We start from the raw sequence: 12,698 nt of genomic DNA on the forward strand, positions 1-12,698 counted from the left end.
GCTGGGGGGGCACAGCTGATGTGTCATGCCCCAGGCAGGGACATGGACGATGCTCCTCGCTGCTGGGACCAGGCACAGCCATGGGAAAACTCCCAGAGCTGCTGCTCTTGGAGCATCGATGGGGGGTACAGGGCTGAGCAGGGCAGCACCCCAAAGCGGGCGGTGGCACCCCATGGGCAGCGCTCACCCTCACCTCCCGCATCGCTTGTAGGGCGAGGTGACGGCTCGGCGTCTGCCGGCGATGGGGCTGGTGCGGGGACATATGGGTGGGATGGGAAAAGGGAGGGTGGACGAGACCGGGCTGTTTTCTCCACCTAAAGCGCTGCGTTCCCACGGCTCGGCTCTGGAGCAAGAGCCTGTGAGCGGAGCCTGGCCTTTGGCACAGAAGCTGCTCGGGGTGCTCTGGCAGGAAGACGGCGCTTCTCCCTCTCCCCTGGGCTTTCCCTCCTGTTCCCGCTGCGCTGGCCGAGCAGGGCGGCTGCGCCGGGGCAGGAGCGGGCGGTCAGGGCTCCTGAAGCCCTGGGTTTGTGCACTGCCCCAGAGGGACAGGCGCAGAGCCGAGCGCTCCGGGATTGTCTTGAGAGGCTAAATGCCAGACCCCTCACACCATGCGCTGCACCCCGTGTCCCCCCATTCCCGTGCTGCGGTGCAGGAGAGGGATGGGGGGGGCTGGGTGCGTGCTGCCCTGCTCTTCTGTGCTGGAAACCCTGTTGTCTGCTCTGCCCGGTCCCTTTGGCTCACCCAGGGTTGGGGCCAAGTCCCCAGCACCCCCCACCTCCTGTCCCCCATCCTCTCCATAACCCTTTCCTCTGGCGTGACTTGCCTGGAAGGAGCAGGGCTGGTGTCACTGGCGGCCGGTCGATGCTCCCCAGCAGCCCCAGCGATACTCGGAGCCGGGGCAGGACAAACCCCTGGCTCACCCAAGCTGCAGGAGCCGTCAGCAGCGGGATGTGCCGCAGCCCGTGCCAGGATGCTCCAAAACCCCAGTGTTTTTCTGCTGTTTAAACGCTTCCGAGGATTTCCCACCAGGGACTGGTGCCGGGCAAGCGTGCCGTTGTTGCTTGTGCCACGGCTGGGGACAGCAGCGATCTCGGGATGGACCGTGAGCAGACGTGGGTGGCAGGAGGGGCAGTGTCTCCTTGGGAGGGAAAAGGGGGGAAATCCTCCATCCGAGGAGAAAAACCTGCGGGCAGGTGACGTCACGGCGGGAGGAGGGAAGGGGCTCTCCTGCAGCGGAGACGGCGGGGCCGGAGGAGGCAGGGAAGGAGTGTGGTGGGACCAGAGGGGCTGTGGGCTGACGGGGTGGCAGCGCTGTTCCCAAGGTGGCAGCGGCCTCCATCCTGGCGTGCCACCTGCGGGCAGGGCCGCTGTTGCAAACGACGCAGTCAAACAGCAGCCAGGGAGGCTTCAGGGGAGGCGATGGAGTAACTTGTAAGCCAGGCAAAATGCAACCCCAAATATTCCTCATCCTCTCGGGGAGGGTGGCTGCGGGACCACTCTCGGGGAGCTCCCACCGGGTCTGGGCTATAAGACGGTGCATCTCTGTGGTGGCACATCATGTTGGCACACACCCATGGCCGCGGCTCCTCCTGAGGTCACCCCGCTGCGTGCACGTGGCTGCGGGCAAGCGCCCGTCTTGGGGCAGAGCACCCAAAGCCAACCAGCCCCGAGGGGCAGCCGGCAGAGCCGCCCCAGCGATGGCTGTTGCCTGCGGTGGCACTTTGGTGTCGAAATGCGCTGTGTGGCTACAAGTTCTTTGTTTTCCTGGCGAGGCAGCTCCTCTTGATCCGTCTCCTTCCCAGCGCTTGAAAGCCAACCCGCCAGCAGCTCAGGAGGAGCCCAGCTGAGGACCCCCGCCGCCCACCGGTGTGCACACTGCCGTCCCCAAAGCTGGCTCTCCTGCCCTGACTCCGTACATGCCACTGCCAGTTGGGAGCAAGTGGGAAGAGGAGAGCAAAGGAAGGACAACCCTGCCGTCCCCTCAGATGCTCGTCTGCAGGTCGCCATTGAGCAGGGTCCTTTGGGTTTCCGTGGTCTCATTGAGCCTGGATTTGTCCTGCTTGCTGTCACTCCGGTCCGCCTCGTCCATGCCGCTGACCTTCACCAGGCAGAGGACGTTCTGAAAGCTCTTCTTGAAGTTGTCGGACAAGAAGGCGTAAAGGATGGGGTTGGCACAGCTGTTGGCGTAACTGAGGACCACCACAAAGTCGAACATGCCCTTGAGGACAGGCGTGGGCACGATCAGGACGGAGACAGAGGAGACGTTAAAGATGTAGAAGGGGAGCCAGCAGAAGATGAAGACTGCGACCACGATGGAGACCATCCTGGTGACTTTCTTCTCAGACTTTTTCCTCTTGGAGGAGCCCACTCTGATGCCCGAGGACTTGACTTTGATAATGATGAACAAGTAGCAAAGGCAGATAATGGTGAGAGGCACCAGAAAGCCCAGGATGAAGGCGTAGATGATGAAGCCCGTGTACCAGGCGCCCGACTCTCCCGGCCAGATGATGGTGCAGCTACTCCTGCCATGATTATGCTGCACCCCAGCATAAATCATGATGGGCATGATCACCAACAGGGAGACGCCCCAAACGGCTACATTGATCATTTTGGCTGTCCTGGGCCGCCTCCACTTGGCAGATTTAATGGGATGGACGACAGCCAGGTACCGGTCAACGCTCATAACGGTTAAGCAGAAGATACTGGTGAACTGGTTGATGCCGTCCACGGTCATGACAATTCTGCAGATGGCTTTGCCAAAGGGCCAGTGTACCAGGGCTACCTGCATGGCCAGGAAGGGCAGACCGAGCATGAACAGCTCGTCTGCGATGGCCAGGTTGAGGATGTAGATGTTGGTGATGGTCTTCATCTTGGCATAACGAAGGATGACATATATCACCAGGGTGTTGCCGCACAGCCCTATGATGCAGACCACGAAGTAGATGAAGGTGAGGATGGCGTTGCTGGTCAGGTCAAAGTGCTGGCCTGTGGCATTCTGCGACACGTTGGTGGGCACCTCCACGGAGAAGTTGTCGAAGGGGGAAGCCGGGGAGAACCAGAACGCAGTTGCGTTGGGCAATTCGTATTCCAGCTCCATGGCTCTGCTGGTCCCAGGGCACTGCTGGTTCAGAGGAGCTGAGATGTCATCTTCCCTTGCTCTGGGGATGAAAGAGAAGATTCTAGAAATCAGAGGATAAATAGAAATGAAGGGATTCCTGGGGAGGTTTGCCCACCCTGCTGCCAAGCTCCGTGGGAGAGATGCTCCGTGGAGGGGCTTTCCCCTCGTCTCGCCTCCGGAGCCCGTGCGGTGCCGAGAGCAGCCTCTGCCCTGGACACGCCACAGCTCCTCCTGCCTCCGGCGGTACCGGACTCCTCATCACTCCCCAAATCCAACCGGTGAGTCCCCGCTGGGTGCGACCGACGCCCGGAGCACCGAGCGCGGGGGGGAACCTTTTCCCTTCCCTTCCCTCGCCTTTCGGCGGGGCGCCAGCCCCTTCCCCCCGCCCCGGCCGCCACCCGAGCCGGGACGGGCACCCCGAGCCCGGAGGCTCCCGCGGGCGAATCGCTCGGGGCGGGGGCGCGGTTTTCCCCCAGGATCCATCCCCCCGGGGTCCGTCCGTCCGTCCGTCCGTCCATCCATCCATCCATCCATCCATCCATCCATCCATCCGCCCCGCCGCTCACCTGCTGCCGCCGCCGCGCCCCGGACCGGCGGGCAGCGGGGAGGCGCCAGCACCGCTCCGCTCCGCACCGCACCGATCGGATCGGCTCCGCTACGCTCCGCCGGGCTCCGCGCACCCGCCGTCCCCGGCGCGGCTCCGCCACCGGACCCAGCGCACCGGCTGCGCCCCGCCCCGCGCGGGGCGGCTCTGCGGGGCCGGGGCGGGGACAGCCCTGCCCGTGCTGCCCACCCTGCTCTGCCCTCTGCCCACCCTGCCTGCTCCCCGCCCTGCCTGCTCCCCCCCTGCTCTGCCCTCTGCCCACCCTGCCTGCTCCCCTCCCTGCCTGCTCCCCCCCTGCTCTGCCCTCTGCCCACCCTGCCTGCTCCCCTCCCTGCCTGCTCCCCTCCCTGTCCGCCCTGCCCGCCCTGCCCTCTCCCCTCTCTGCCCACCCTCCTCTGCCCACCCTGCCCGCTCCCCTCACTGCCTGCTCTTCTCCCTGCCCGCCCTGCCCACCCTGCCCTCTCCCCTCCCTGCCCTCCTCTGCCTGACCTTCTCTGCCCACCCTGCCCACCCTCCTCTGCCTGCTCTGCCCTGCCCACCCTGCCTTCTTCCCTCCCTGCCCACCCTGGCCACCCTCCCCTGACCGCGCTGCCCACCCTGCCCTCCTCTGCCCTCCCTGCCCTCCTCTTCCTACGCTTCTCTGACCGCCCTGCCCACCCTCCTCACCCTCCTCTGCCCGTGCTGCCCACCCTGCCTGCTCTGCCCACCCTTCTCTGCCTGCACTGCCTGCTCTCCTCCCACCCTGCTCTACCCACCCTGCCCACCTTCCTCTGCCCGCGCTGCCCACACTCTCTGCCCGCCCTGCCTGCTCCCCTCTCTGCCCTCCTCTGCCCGCACTGCCCACCTTGCCCACCCTGTTCTGCCTTCCTCTGCCTGCCCTGCCTGCTCCTTTCCCTGCCTGCTCTGCCCGCCCTGCTGTGCCCACTGCCCTGCCAGCACCTGGCCAGCCAAGCAGGGCACCTCGGCTGCCTGCAGCTCTGGGTGCTGCTCCTCGAGCTCCAGCTGGACACATGGTCCCGGGCTTTGCACCCATGAGCAGAGCCTCTCCCGCTCGCAGAGGGTGTTGGTGTGTGGCAAAGGGGACCCAAAACCAGGGGCTTGGAGGGGGTGCCAGCAGCATGTGCTGCAGGCAGCGTGGGTGCCGGGACCCTGGTTCCACCCAGAGCGTGGCAGGACCTGCCCGGTTCCATGGGGCTTCCAGCAGAAGAGACCCCTTGGGGCCACACACCCCTCGGCTCCTTCTTCTTCCTCGCACGACCTTGGCCTTGCTGCCTGGCTCCTGCAGTAGAAGCTGATTCTCCACATTTTGATTCCAGTGATTGTGCAATGGGCTCAGCTTCTCCTGGTGTATCCAGGACTACTGGGGGGGGAAAGGGACAGGGCAGGGTGATGGCAGCTGTGATGCCACACATGATGGCCACACTGTGACCCTGCTGGAGACCCCCCAAGGAGTGTCTGAGATCCCCAAAGCCTCCCAGGCAGCTGGGAGTACCTTGGCCCCAGGGTTTTGCACCTTGCCACCAAAGGCAAGCCAAGGCAGGTGCTTGCTGGCCTGGGGGAGGTGGGAAGGTGACGCAGTGATTGCCCACAGCTTTGGGGTCTCTGGGGACTTGCGCAATATGGGTGGCTACTGCCACAGCCTCTGCAGTTACCCAGTAATGATGACTGGAGGAGTACGACCAAAAAAGAGAGGTTTGGGGGAGATAACCTCTGCTCTGGTTTGTTTGAGATCTTGAAAGCAATTAAATAATAGCTATTCCTTTCCCCCCCACTTCCATCACTTATCAAAGCAACAATAGAAAGCAGGAAATTAAGGGTGACTTGGAACAAAGAGCCCGGAGTGAAGCTGCTGATTGCGGCGAGAGGGGCTGGGAGGTTCTCTTTGCGCTTAGCCATCCACTGCCCAAGGTGGAGCTGAAGACACCAGGTCCCGGGGCACGAGGGAGAATCATGATCAGCCTCATAAGTCTTTAGGAGGCTGGAAAAAGCTCCTCCTGAAACAAACGATGTGGAAATGAATACCCCAGTGAAAGCGTGCGAGGAGGGAGGAGAGAGGAGAAGCTGGTTTGGCTGATGGGGATGGGAGAGCGGGGTGCTGCCGGCTGGGGTGGGGGTGCCCCATTGCCTGTCACCTGCAGAAGCCCCAGCGCAGGTCCCTGGGATGCTGCTCGGGGCAGGGTGCCTGCAACGTGGCCCTGGGGACATCGTCGTGCTCTGCCTGCGGGAAACGCAGGCAGGGGTGCAGGCAGCGCAGAGATGTTCCCCAGCAGCGGGGAGGAGGGAGAGCAGCACACCAGCATGGCACGGGAGAGGGTTTTGATGCCTCGCGACCTTTTCACGGTAGTTTTATCCTCTCTCGGCTGGTTCCTGTGCCCAGGAGGGATGTCGTGACCCTGCCCTTCCCTCAGAGCCGCGTTGGCAGCGGGAAGGGCAGGGTAAAGCCTTGCTGTGCGCGTTTCCAGCGCTGCCTCCTTGAATTTCTCCCCTGAATAGGTGACGCTGCCACATCCCCCCCCGGGGTCCCTCGGCACGCAGCGAGCCATGCTCCTGGCAGGTCGGTGTGCCGCGGTCCCCCCTCGCCTGGCACCGAGACCAGTCCCTGGGCTCACCACGGTTTCTCCCATCGTGGTGCTGAGCATCGTCTGCCCACTGTGCCGGCGGCCGGCGTGGTGGGCAGCCAGAGCAGGGCGAGCGTGGGGTCCCGGGGTGCCTCTCGCCGGCTGCCTGCGGAGCATCGGGGCTTTGGCCGCCCTGTGCTTTCACCCCTGTGGGCGGCTGGCCTTGGGTGCAGGGGCTGGGGAGCTGTGAGAATGCAGCCAGCAAGCTCGCTTGGCGAAAACCAGATCTGATCTTCATTAAAAAAAATCCCCCAAACTAAAGAAATGACGGGCCAGTGTGTATTGTGTGTATTAAGGCGCTGATCTGGGCTGACATCCACCCAGCGAGGAGTGCACCAGCAGCTCGCTGAATCAGGGAGCTGTGCTTGAGCCTTTTGAAGATATTTTTTTTTTTTTTTTAATTCTGCTTAGATTTAGGCTTGAATTAAAGCCTAGTGTAGAGTGTGATCTGTATCTCTGGGTGGTCCCCGGCTCGGAGAGACGTTGTGCCCCAGCAGCTGGTTTGGTGCTGGCAGATAAACTCCTCTTTGTCCTTTAGCCTGGGAAGCATCCATGATGCTGAAAAGCAATTTACTGGCAGGGCTGGATATAGGAGAACTGCACGGCCTCTTCCCACACGGCTTCGGCGGCCGATATAACCCCTGGGAGAGGGGCATGGGGATTACGTGACCACAAAGCGGTTTTTAAAGTCCTTCCAAGTTTCCTGCCATCCATTCCCAGCCGTTCCGCAAGAGTCCCTGTGGAAAACGGCGCTTTCGCCCCCTGTCCTGGAAACGAGTGTTGAAAGGAGCTGGGGGTTCGGCTGCCAACGGAGGGGTAGGGTGAGCCGGCCTTTCTCCCCGATACGTGGAAGTGGGAGCAGAGGGGTCTCCGGCGTTTTGCAGGGATGAAAGAGGCTGTGTTGGACTGGTGGGGCTCTCTGATGGCGGAGGGGAACTGGGGGAACTGGGAGGCAGCTGCCGTTGCCCAGCAGTCGGGAGGGGAAGGGTTTGCCCTGCGGGCTGCTCCTCCTGCTCGTGCTGCTGGGGGAGGGACGGGGATGCATGGGGCCCGTCACCCGCTTTTGGGTGCCAAGTGGGTGCCGTGGGGTCCCTACGCATGCCGTGCCCATTGCTGTCCTCAGGAGCAGCCCTGCCCACAGCCCTTCTGCTGGTCTCTCTCGTTACCTCCGTTAATGACCGATGGCAAACGTGCCGGGTCATCGGTCCGGACCCTGTTTGTGCTGGGGGACGGGTCCCTGGGGGTTAACGCTTCCTCTCATCTCCTTTCCTCTGGCTGCAGTGCCCCATGACGTGGTGGGAAGGACCTTTGCAGGGAGCGCAGTGATGCCACCCAGCCTCGCTGGCCCCGTCACTGTCCCCGCTCCTGGGGTGGCAACCATGCCTGAGCCCGCTCCTCCCCAGCACGCTGCCCTCGGAGGGACCCCGCTGTCCCCGTGGCCGTAGGGACAAGGCCAGCGCAGGCAGAGGTGACTGCGGTGTTTCCTCTCTTGTGGGTGCTTTGGGTGGCACTGCTCTGTCCCTGTCCCTGTCCCTTCCCATCTCCAGCCCAACAGCCACGGGTGGCTTTGTTGGCTCGGCTGACGCCGGGCTGGAGGCTGCCTGGCTCAATTCCAGGGATGCCTGGGATGGGGGGAAGCTTTGCTGTCTGCTAATTAACCAGCCAGCCCGGCCTGCAGCATCTCCCCGCACCCCCGAGGCAGGGCAGAGCCAGGCTGGTGGCTGCCGGACGAGGCGATTTAATCGGGCAGCGTCTGCGGCGGTGATTGATGGGGAGGGAGAGGCCGAGGCGGGCGCAGCATCACCGCACGCCCCGCAGCACCCAGACCCTGCGGGATGCGGGTTTCGGGGCCTCTCCCCAGGAGCCCCCACACCTTCCTTCCCCGGGGCTGCCTCCCGCTCCCCTAGCCCTCCCTGCGGCTCCTTCCTCCCGCTCCCATTCTCACCCCACCATTATTTGCCTCCGTAATTAGTTTATTGATCTCTGCCGAGGGTGCCGGGGCTGGGCTGCAGTGAAAGCTGCTGCACACAACATTCCCCGGGAATCGTATCGCTAAAGCCTTGACGCTAATGAGCCTTTGGCAACCGCCGACCGAAATCTCTGCTCCTGCCCGTGCCTCTCCCCGCTGTGCCTGGCTCGTTGGAGGGTCGTGAGCATTAAATCGGGACTTAAACAGTGCTCTGCATTTGGCAGCCGGGCTGGAATGTCAGGGTTAGTCACAGCACGCGCCAATCTCGTGTCCCCTGGTTCCAACCAGCCCCAGGTCGTAGCTCAGCACCACTGGGACCCCGCGTCCGCACCCATCCTGCCTCGCACCGCATCCATCCCGCCTCTCACGGCGAGCCTAAAGCCAGCGGAGAAGCGTAAAGCTGTCACTTTGTGCCCTGTCACTGATAGGTGCCATTATCTCGTGGGATGGGGATGGCGCGTCCCTGCCTGGCGCTGCCTGAGGTGCTGTGCTGCTCCCGTGCCCCATCCCCTGGACGTCTCTGGATGTCCTTGTTCCCTCGGCTCAGCAGCCGCCTTGGAGCGGGGCCAGGCTGGCTCCATGCACTGCCCCAGCGTGACACAGATGGATTTGTGTTGGGAAAGAGCCCAGCCATGAGCCCAGCCTGCGCAAAGGGGACGCAGGAGCAGAGGGACCCCGCTGCCGTGCCCGGCGAGGGACACGTCTGGGGCATCTCCAAACCTGCCTCAGCCTGCGGCGTCCCTGGGCTCTGTCCCCGGGCTGTGTCCCCTGCACCCTCTGCCCGCCACAGCTACCCCAGACATCACTAAAGAGTTTTATTGCAACAAAATGAAGAGATTCAGGTCCTGGCTGCCCAGCGGCCCCAGGGGTCCCAGGAGCCGGGACTGCGGTGCTGCCCCTTGTAACATCTCACGTGCCTTAACAAGAGCGATTGCACAAGGATTTGTGCCCCTTTTGTTGCTTAAAATGCATTTTAGGGACTTAAGGTAATGCAGGGTTGTGAGCACCGGTCTCATCCTTCCTGGTGCTGGTACAGACAGGAGCTGCCAGCCCTCCCTGGCACTGCCTTTACTGGGGGGGGAACAGCCCGTCCACCCTCTTATGCTGGGGACAGTGACACGGAGGTGTCCCTGCACACAGAAATGACACCAGGGAAGGGGGGGGTGTGAGTTGATTTTGCTGATGCCTCGCTGCCACCACGACTGTCCCCATTGACTGCCCACACGCCCCCAAGCAGGGGCATCCCTGCCAGCCGCCCCCAGCCCGCAGCAGCGTGCAGGGCTCCCGTGTCAGCGGTGTCCCCCAGGGCCAGCCCCGCCGGCTCACCAGCTGTCCCCAGCCCTGCCAGCGCCTCCGTCACGGCTGGCTGGGGAACCCCAGGGCAGCAAGGGGACCTCCATTCACTCTGTCCTCGCGTCCCTCCCAGCTGGCACCTCGCACTGCAGCTGCCACGTTAGGGGAGCTAATGAAGGATGCAGGCAATTACAGGGGGAGATTGATTAAATCCTAAATCAGGGAGGTTTCAAATGGCCTTGACCTTTCCCAGCTGTGGCAGGGGAGGCTGATCAAAGGCTGTTAAGCCATAAATGCTCTAATAAAGAAGGGTTATGTTGCAGAAGAGCTGAATGCATCCTTCTGCCACCAGCTGCACCTTCTGGTGTGGCATGAGCAGGTGGCACGAGCAAGCCCCGCGCTGACCCTGGCTACCTCTGCCCCACGGCCGTAAGCCTCAGTCCCTCCTGCCAGTGCTGCTGCGCTGCTGGGGAGGGATCAGTGCTGGAACTGCTTCTGCCCCCAGCCCACCATGGCTGCAGGCTTGGCCACCATGTGCCCCATGACGGTGCTTTGAGGGGGCATCAATGGGTGGGGGACACGGCGGTGCCCAATGCACCGTCCAAAGGCTGTGCTGGGGACGGATGCCAGTAGTGACGGTTGGGGGATGTTTCCAGCAGGCTGCCAGGTGCTCATCATTAAGGTGCAACCTCTGGTTGCTAATGAGCATGACTCATGGTGCTGCACGGGTGCAGCTCATCACACCAATGGTGGGGCCGCGCTCGTGAGCTGCTGGGTGTCGGCAAGGGGCACTCTCAGAGCTCCCCAATCCAAAGAGCAGGAGCTGCCTTTAATCATCCCAGCGGGAAGCCCATCCCGGGGCTCCCCTTACCGCGGGGGGCTGCGCCGTGCCCGGGGGTGGCGGTGGCAGTGCCAGCTCCCCCCCTACACCGCGCCTTACCGCGCCCGCCCGCGCCGCCCGCCCGCCTCGCTCTCCCGCCGCCTCGCCCGCCCGAAACGCAGAACCGCGGGCGGCCCGCCCCCGCCGCGCTCCCATTGGCGGCGGCCGCGGCGGTGGGCGGGGCGACGGCGGCGACACGTGTGCCGGCACCAGGAAGTGGCGGCGGGGCCGCGGCGGGCAGCGCCGGGCGGTGAGCGGGGACCGCGACCGGGGGGAACCGGGGTGTTGGGGTCCTCTGGGGGCGGGCGGTGCAGGAGCTCTGAGTCCAGCTGTGGCGGCTGGTAGGGCCCGGGGATGCCGGGCGCCGGCCCCAGGGCCGGGGTGCCCGGGGTAGGGCTTGTGAGGGAGCCCGGTGGGGTGTTGGGGTCCCCCCGTGGAGCCCGGGAGGGACTCGGGGTTCTGGGGTGGGGTGATGCAGGAGGGGGGTCTCCCTCTCGCCGGGGTCGGGCAGCCGCGGGGGGCGGGTCTGACCCCGGGCACTCACGCCGCAGGTTCCGCAGTGGCCCTGGGGCAAGGCCGGGAGGGGCTTCGAGGCGGGGAGAAGGCAATAGTGCGTGTGTTTCTTATGGATTTATATATAAATGTATAAATACATGTGTGTTTTGGTATATTTACACATATAAATGTGTGTGTATTTTCATATATTTCCATGTAAATGTACATATATGTGTGTATTTTGGTATATTTACATGTCTGTTCATGCACATACGTGTATTTTCGTGGCAGTGCGGCTCCCTGGGCCGTTCCCAATATCCCTCTGCTCAGACAGCCCTCTCCCAGCCTCACCACAGCCCTGAGCTGGGGTTTGGTGCCCCGTCCTGGGACTTCTTCCCCTTTTTGCTTGGTCCTGAGGCATTTTGAGCCGGGTGCTGCAAGGGCGTTTGCCTTCAGTGGGAGTAAAACTGGGTTTTTTGACGAATAAGTGCCCTCACGAAGTGTGATGCGATGAATGTGCCCGGGAATCACCCGGGAGCAAGTGTCCTCTCGGCGAGGTTTGAGCATCATTTCTTTGTGTTTCTCTGCAAAGTCCACGTGGGGTTGTGCACTGGATGGGATGTGGTACATCCTGTCCCTCCTGCTCCTCGGATCTCGGGTTAAATTGCAAAGTTCCCTTTGGTGAGGAGGGGTTTGGGGCGCTCCCCCATAAACCAGGGAAGGATCTGGGGGTTGTTCTCTGTCTCTAAACACCGGGCGCTTCTCCTGACGCACCTCGTTTCTCCTAGGTCAGCATGATCCCGGGGCACGGGCCGGTGATCCAGGCGGTGCTGGGAACCTTCCTCACCTGGGGGCTGACGGCGGCGGGCTCGGCGCTGGTCTTCGTGTTTTCCAGTGGGCAGGTGGGTGCTGGGATTGCATCCCCCATCCCCAGGAGGCGAAGGGGGTCCGGGGCGAGGGCTACGCTGTGCTCAGGGGTGGGTTTGGCTGCTCGGTCCCAAGCATGAGGGACTTGACATTGGCCCTAGGAGCTCCTGGGGCAGGAGGGAGATAAATCCAGCTCATTTCTCTCCCGTGTGTCAACACAGAAGAGGAGAAGGAAATCAAATTCCTGACTCCGGGCTGTGGTATGTGCTGTGGTGCAGCTCACGGCGTTCCGGACTCGCAGGCAGGGCTGTGTGTTTGGAACAGCAGGTTCTTCTCCTGTAACCTGGTTTCTCTGGTGCAGGATTCAGGTCAGCCCATGCCCAGAATGAGCCAAGTGCTGATGGTTAAGTCATCTTGTATTCCAAAATTAGAGGTCCCCCTTGCCTTTGTGTTCAGAATTGCCCGGATGAATTCATTATTTATGCCTCTCTCTTGTGATGATTTATTCAGGAGTTTGTTGCAAAGCGAGATTCCCTTTGCAGTAGCACGTTGGTTTTCTTCCTGGGGGAGGGCGATGTGCTAAAAAAGAAAAACTGCGCTGGGAGTGAAGTGGGCAGGATGCGTGCTGGGTTACTGGAAGAGTAAGGGCTTTCTTTATAGCAGCCTGTTATTAGAGGCATCAAAATCTTCCAAGGAGGGGGAATGCAGGGCAGTGTGTAGAGATGGGTGGGAGAGTTTCTGGTTTATTTTTCCGCATCCTCGGAGCGGTTTGGTGTGGGCACTGGGTGGGCTGAGTGTCGGTGCGTTGAGGGAGCCAGGATGGGCTCTTGGTGGTGGTGGGGTGCCACCACCCT

General features: G+C 62.6%; 2 protein-coding genes across 9 annotated transcripts in view; one reads left to right on the top strand and one right to left on the bottom strand.

Annotated features, from left to right (window-relative positions):
- Positions 1 to 823: 823 nt before the first annotated feature.
- SSTR2 (somatostatin receptor 2) lies at positions 824 to 3,837 on the bottom strand. Of its 2 annotated transcripts, none has more exons than XM_074608139.1 (2): positions 3,685 to 3,837; positions 824 to 3,158 (listed from the first exon to the last, which is right to left on the bottom strand). In XM_074608139.1, exon 2 carries the CDS (start codon positions 3,095 to 3,097, stop codon positions 1,982 to 1,984), a length of 1,116 nt encoding a protein of 371 aa, XP_074464240.1. In that variant the 5' UTR covers positions 3,098 to 3,158; positions 3,685 to 3,837; the 3' UTR covers positions 824 to 1,981. The 2 variants fall into 2 exon arrangements, with proteins under 2 accessions (XP_074464240.1, XP_074464241.1); XM_074608140.1 differs by having other exon boundaries at positions 1,840 to 3,179; positions 3,685 to 3,793.
- Positions 3,838 to 10,636: 6,799 nt separating this feature from the next.
- SLC39A11 (solute carrier family 39 member 11) overlaps positions 10,637 to 12,698 on the top strand; it is a 98,405-nt gene continuing 96,343 nt past the window's right edge. Inside the window, exons 1-2 of one of the 7 annotated variants that reach the window (XM_074607381.1) lie at positions 10,637 to 10,732; positions 11,766 to 11,879. In XM_074607381.1, the coding sequence (XP_074463482.1) occupies positions 11,772 to 11,879 (108 nt within the window). In that variant the 5' untranslated portion in view covers positions 10,637 to 10,732; positions 11,766 to 11,771. Of the gene's footprint in view, positions 10,733 to 11,638; positions 11,659 to 11,765; positions 11,880 to 12,420; positions 12,571 to 12,698 lie in introns of those variants that run through there. The other 6 variants (XM_074607384.1, XM_074607385.1, XM_074607382.1 and 3 more) reach the window with 6 other exon arrangements.

Source organism: Larus michahellis, chromosome 14 (assembly GCF_964199755.1).
Source record: "Larus michahellis chromosome 14, bLarMic1.1, whole genome shotgun sequence".
Lineage (NCBI taxonomy): Eukaryota > Metazoa > Chordata > Aves > Charadriiformes > Laridae > Larus > Larus michahellis.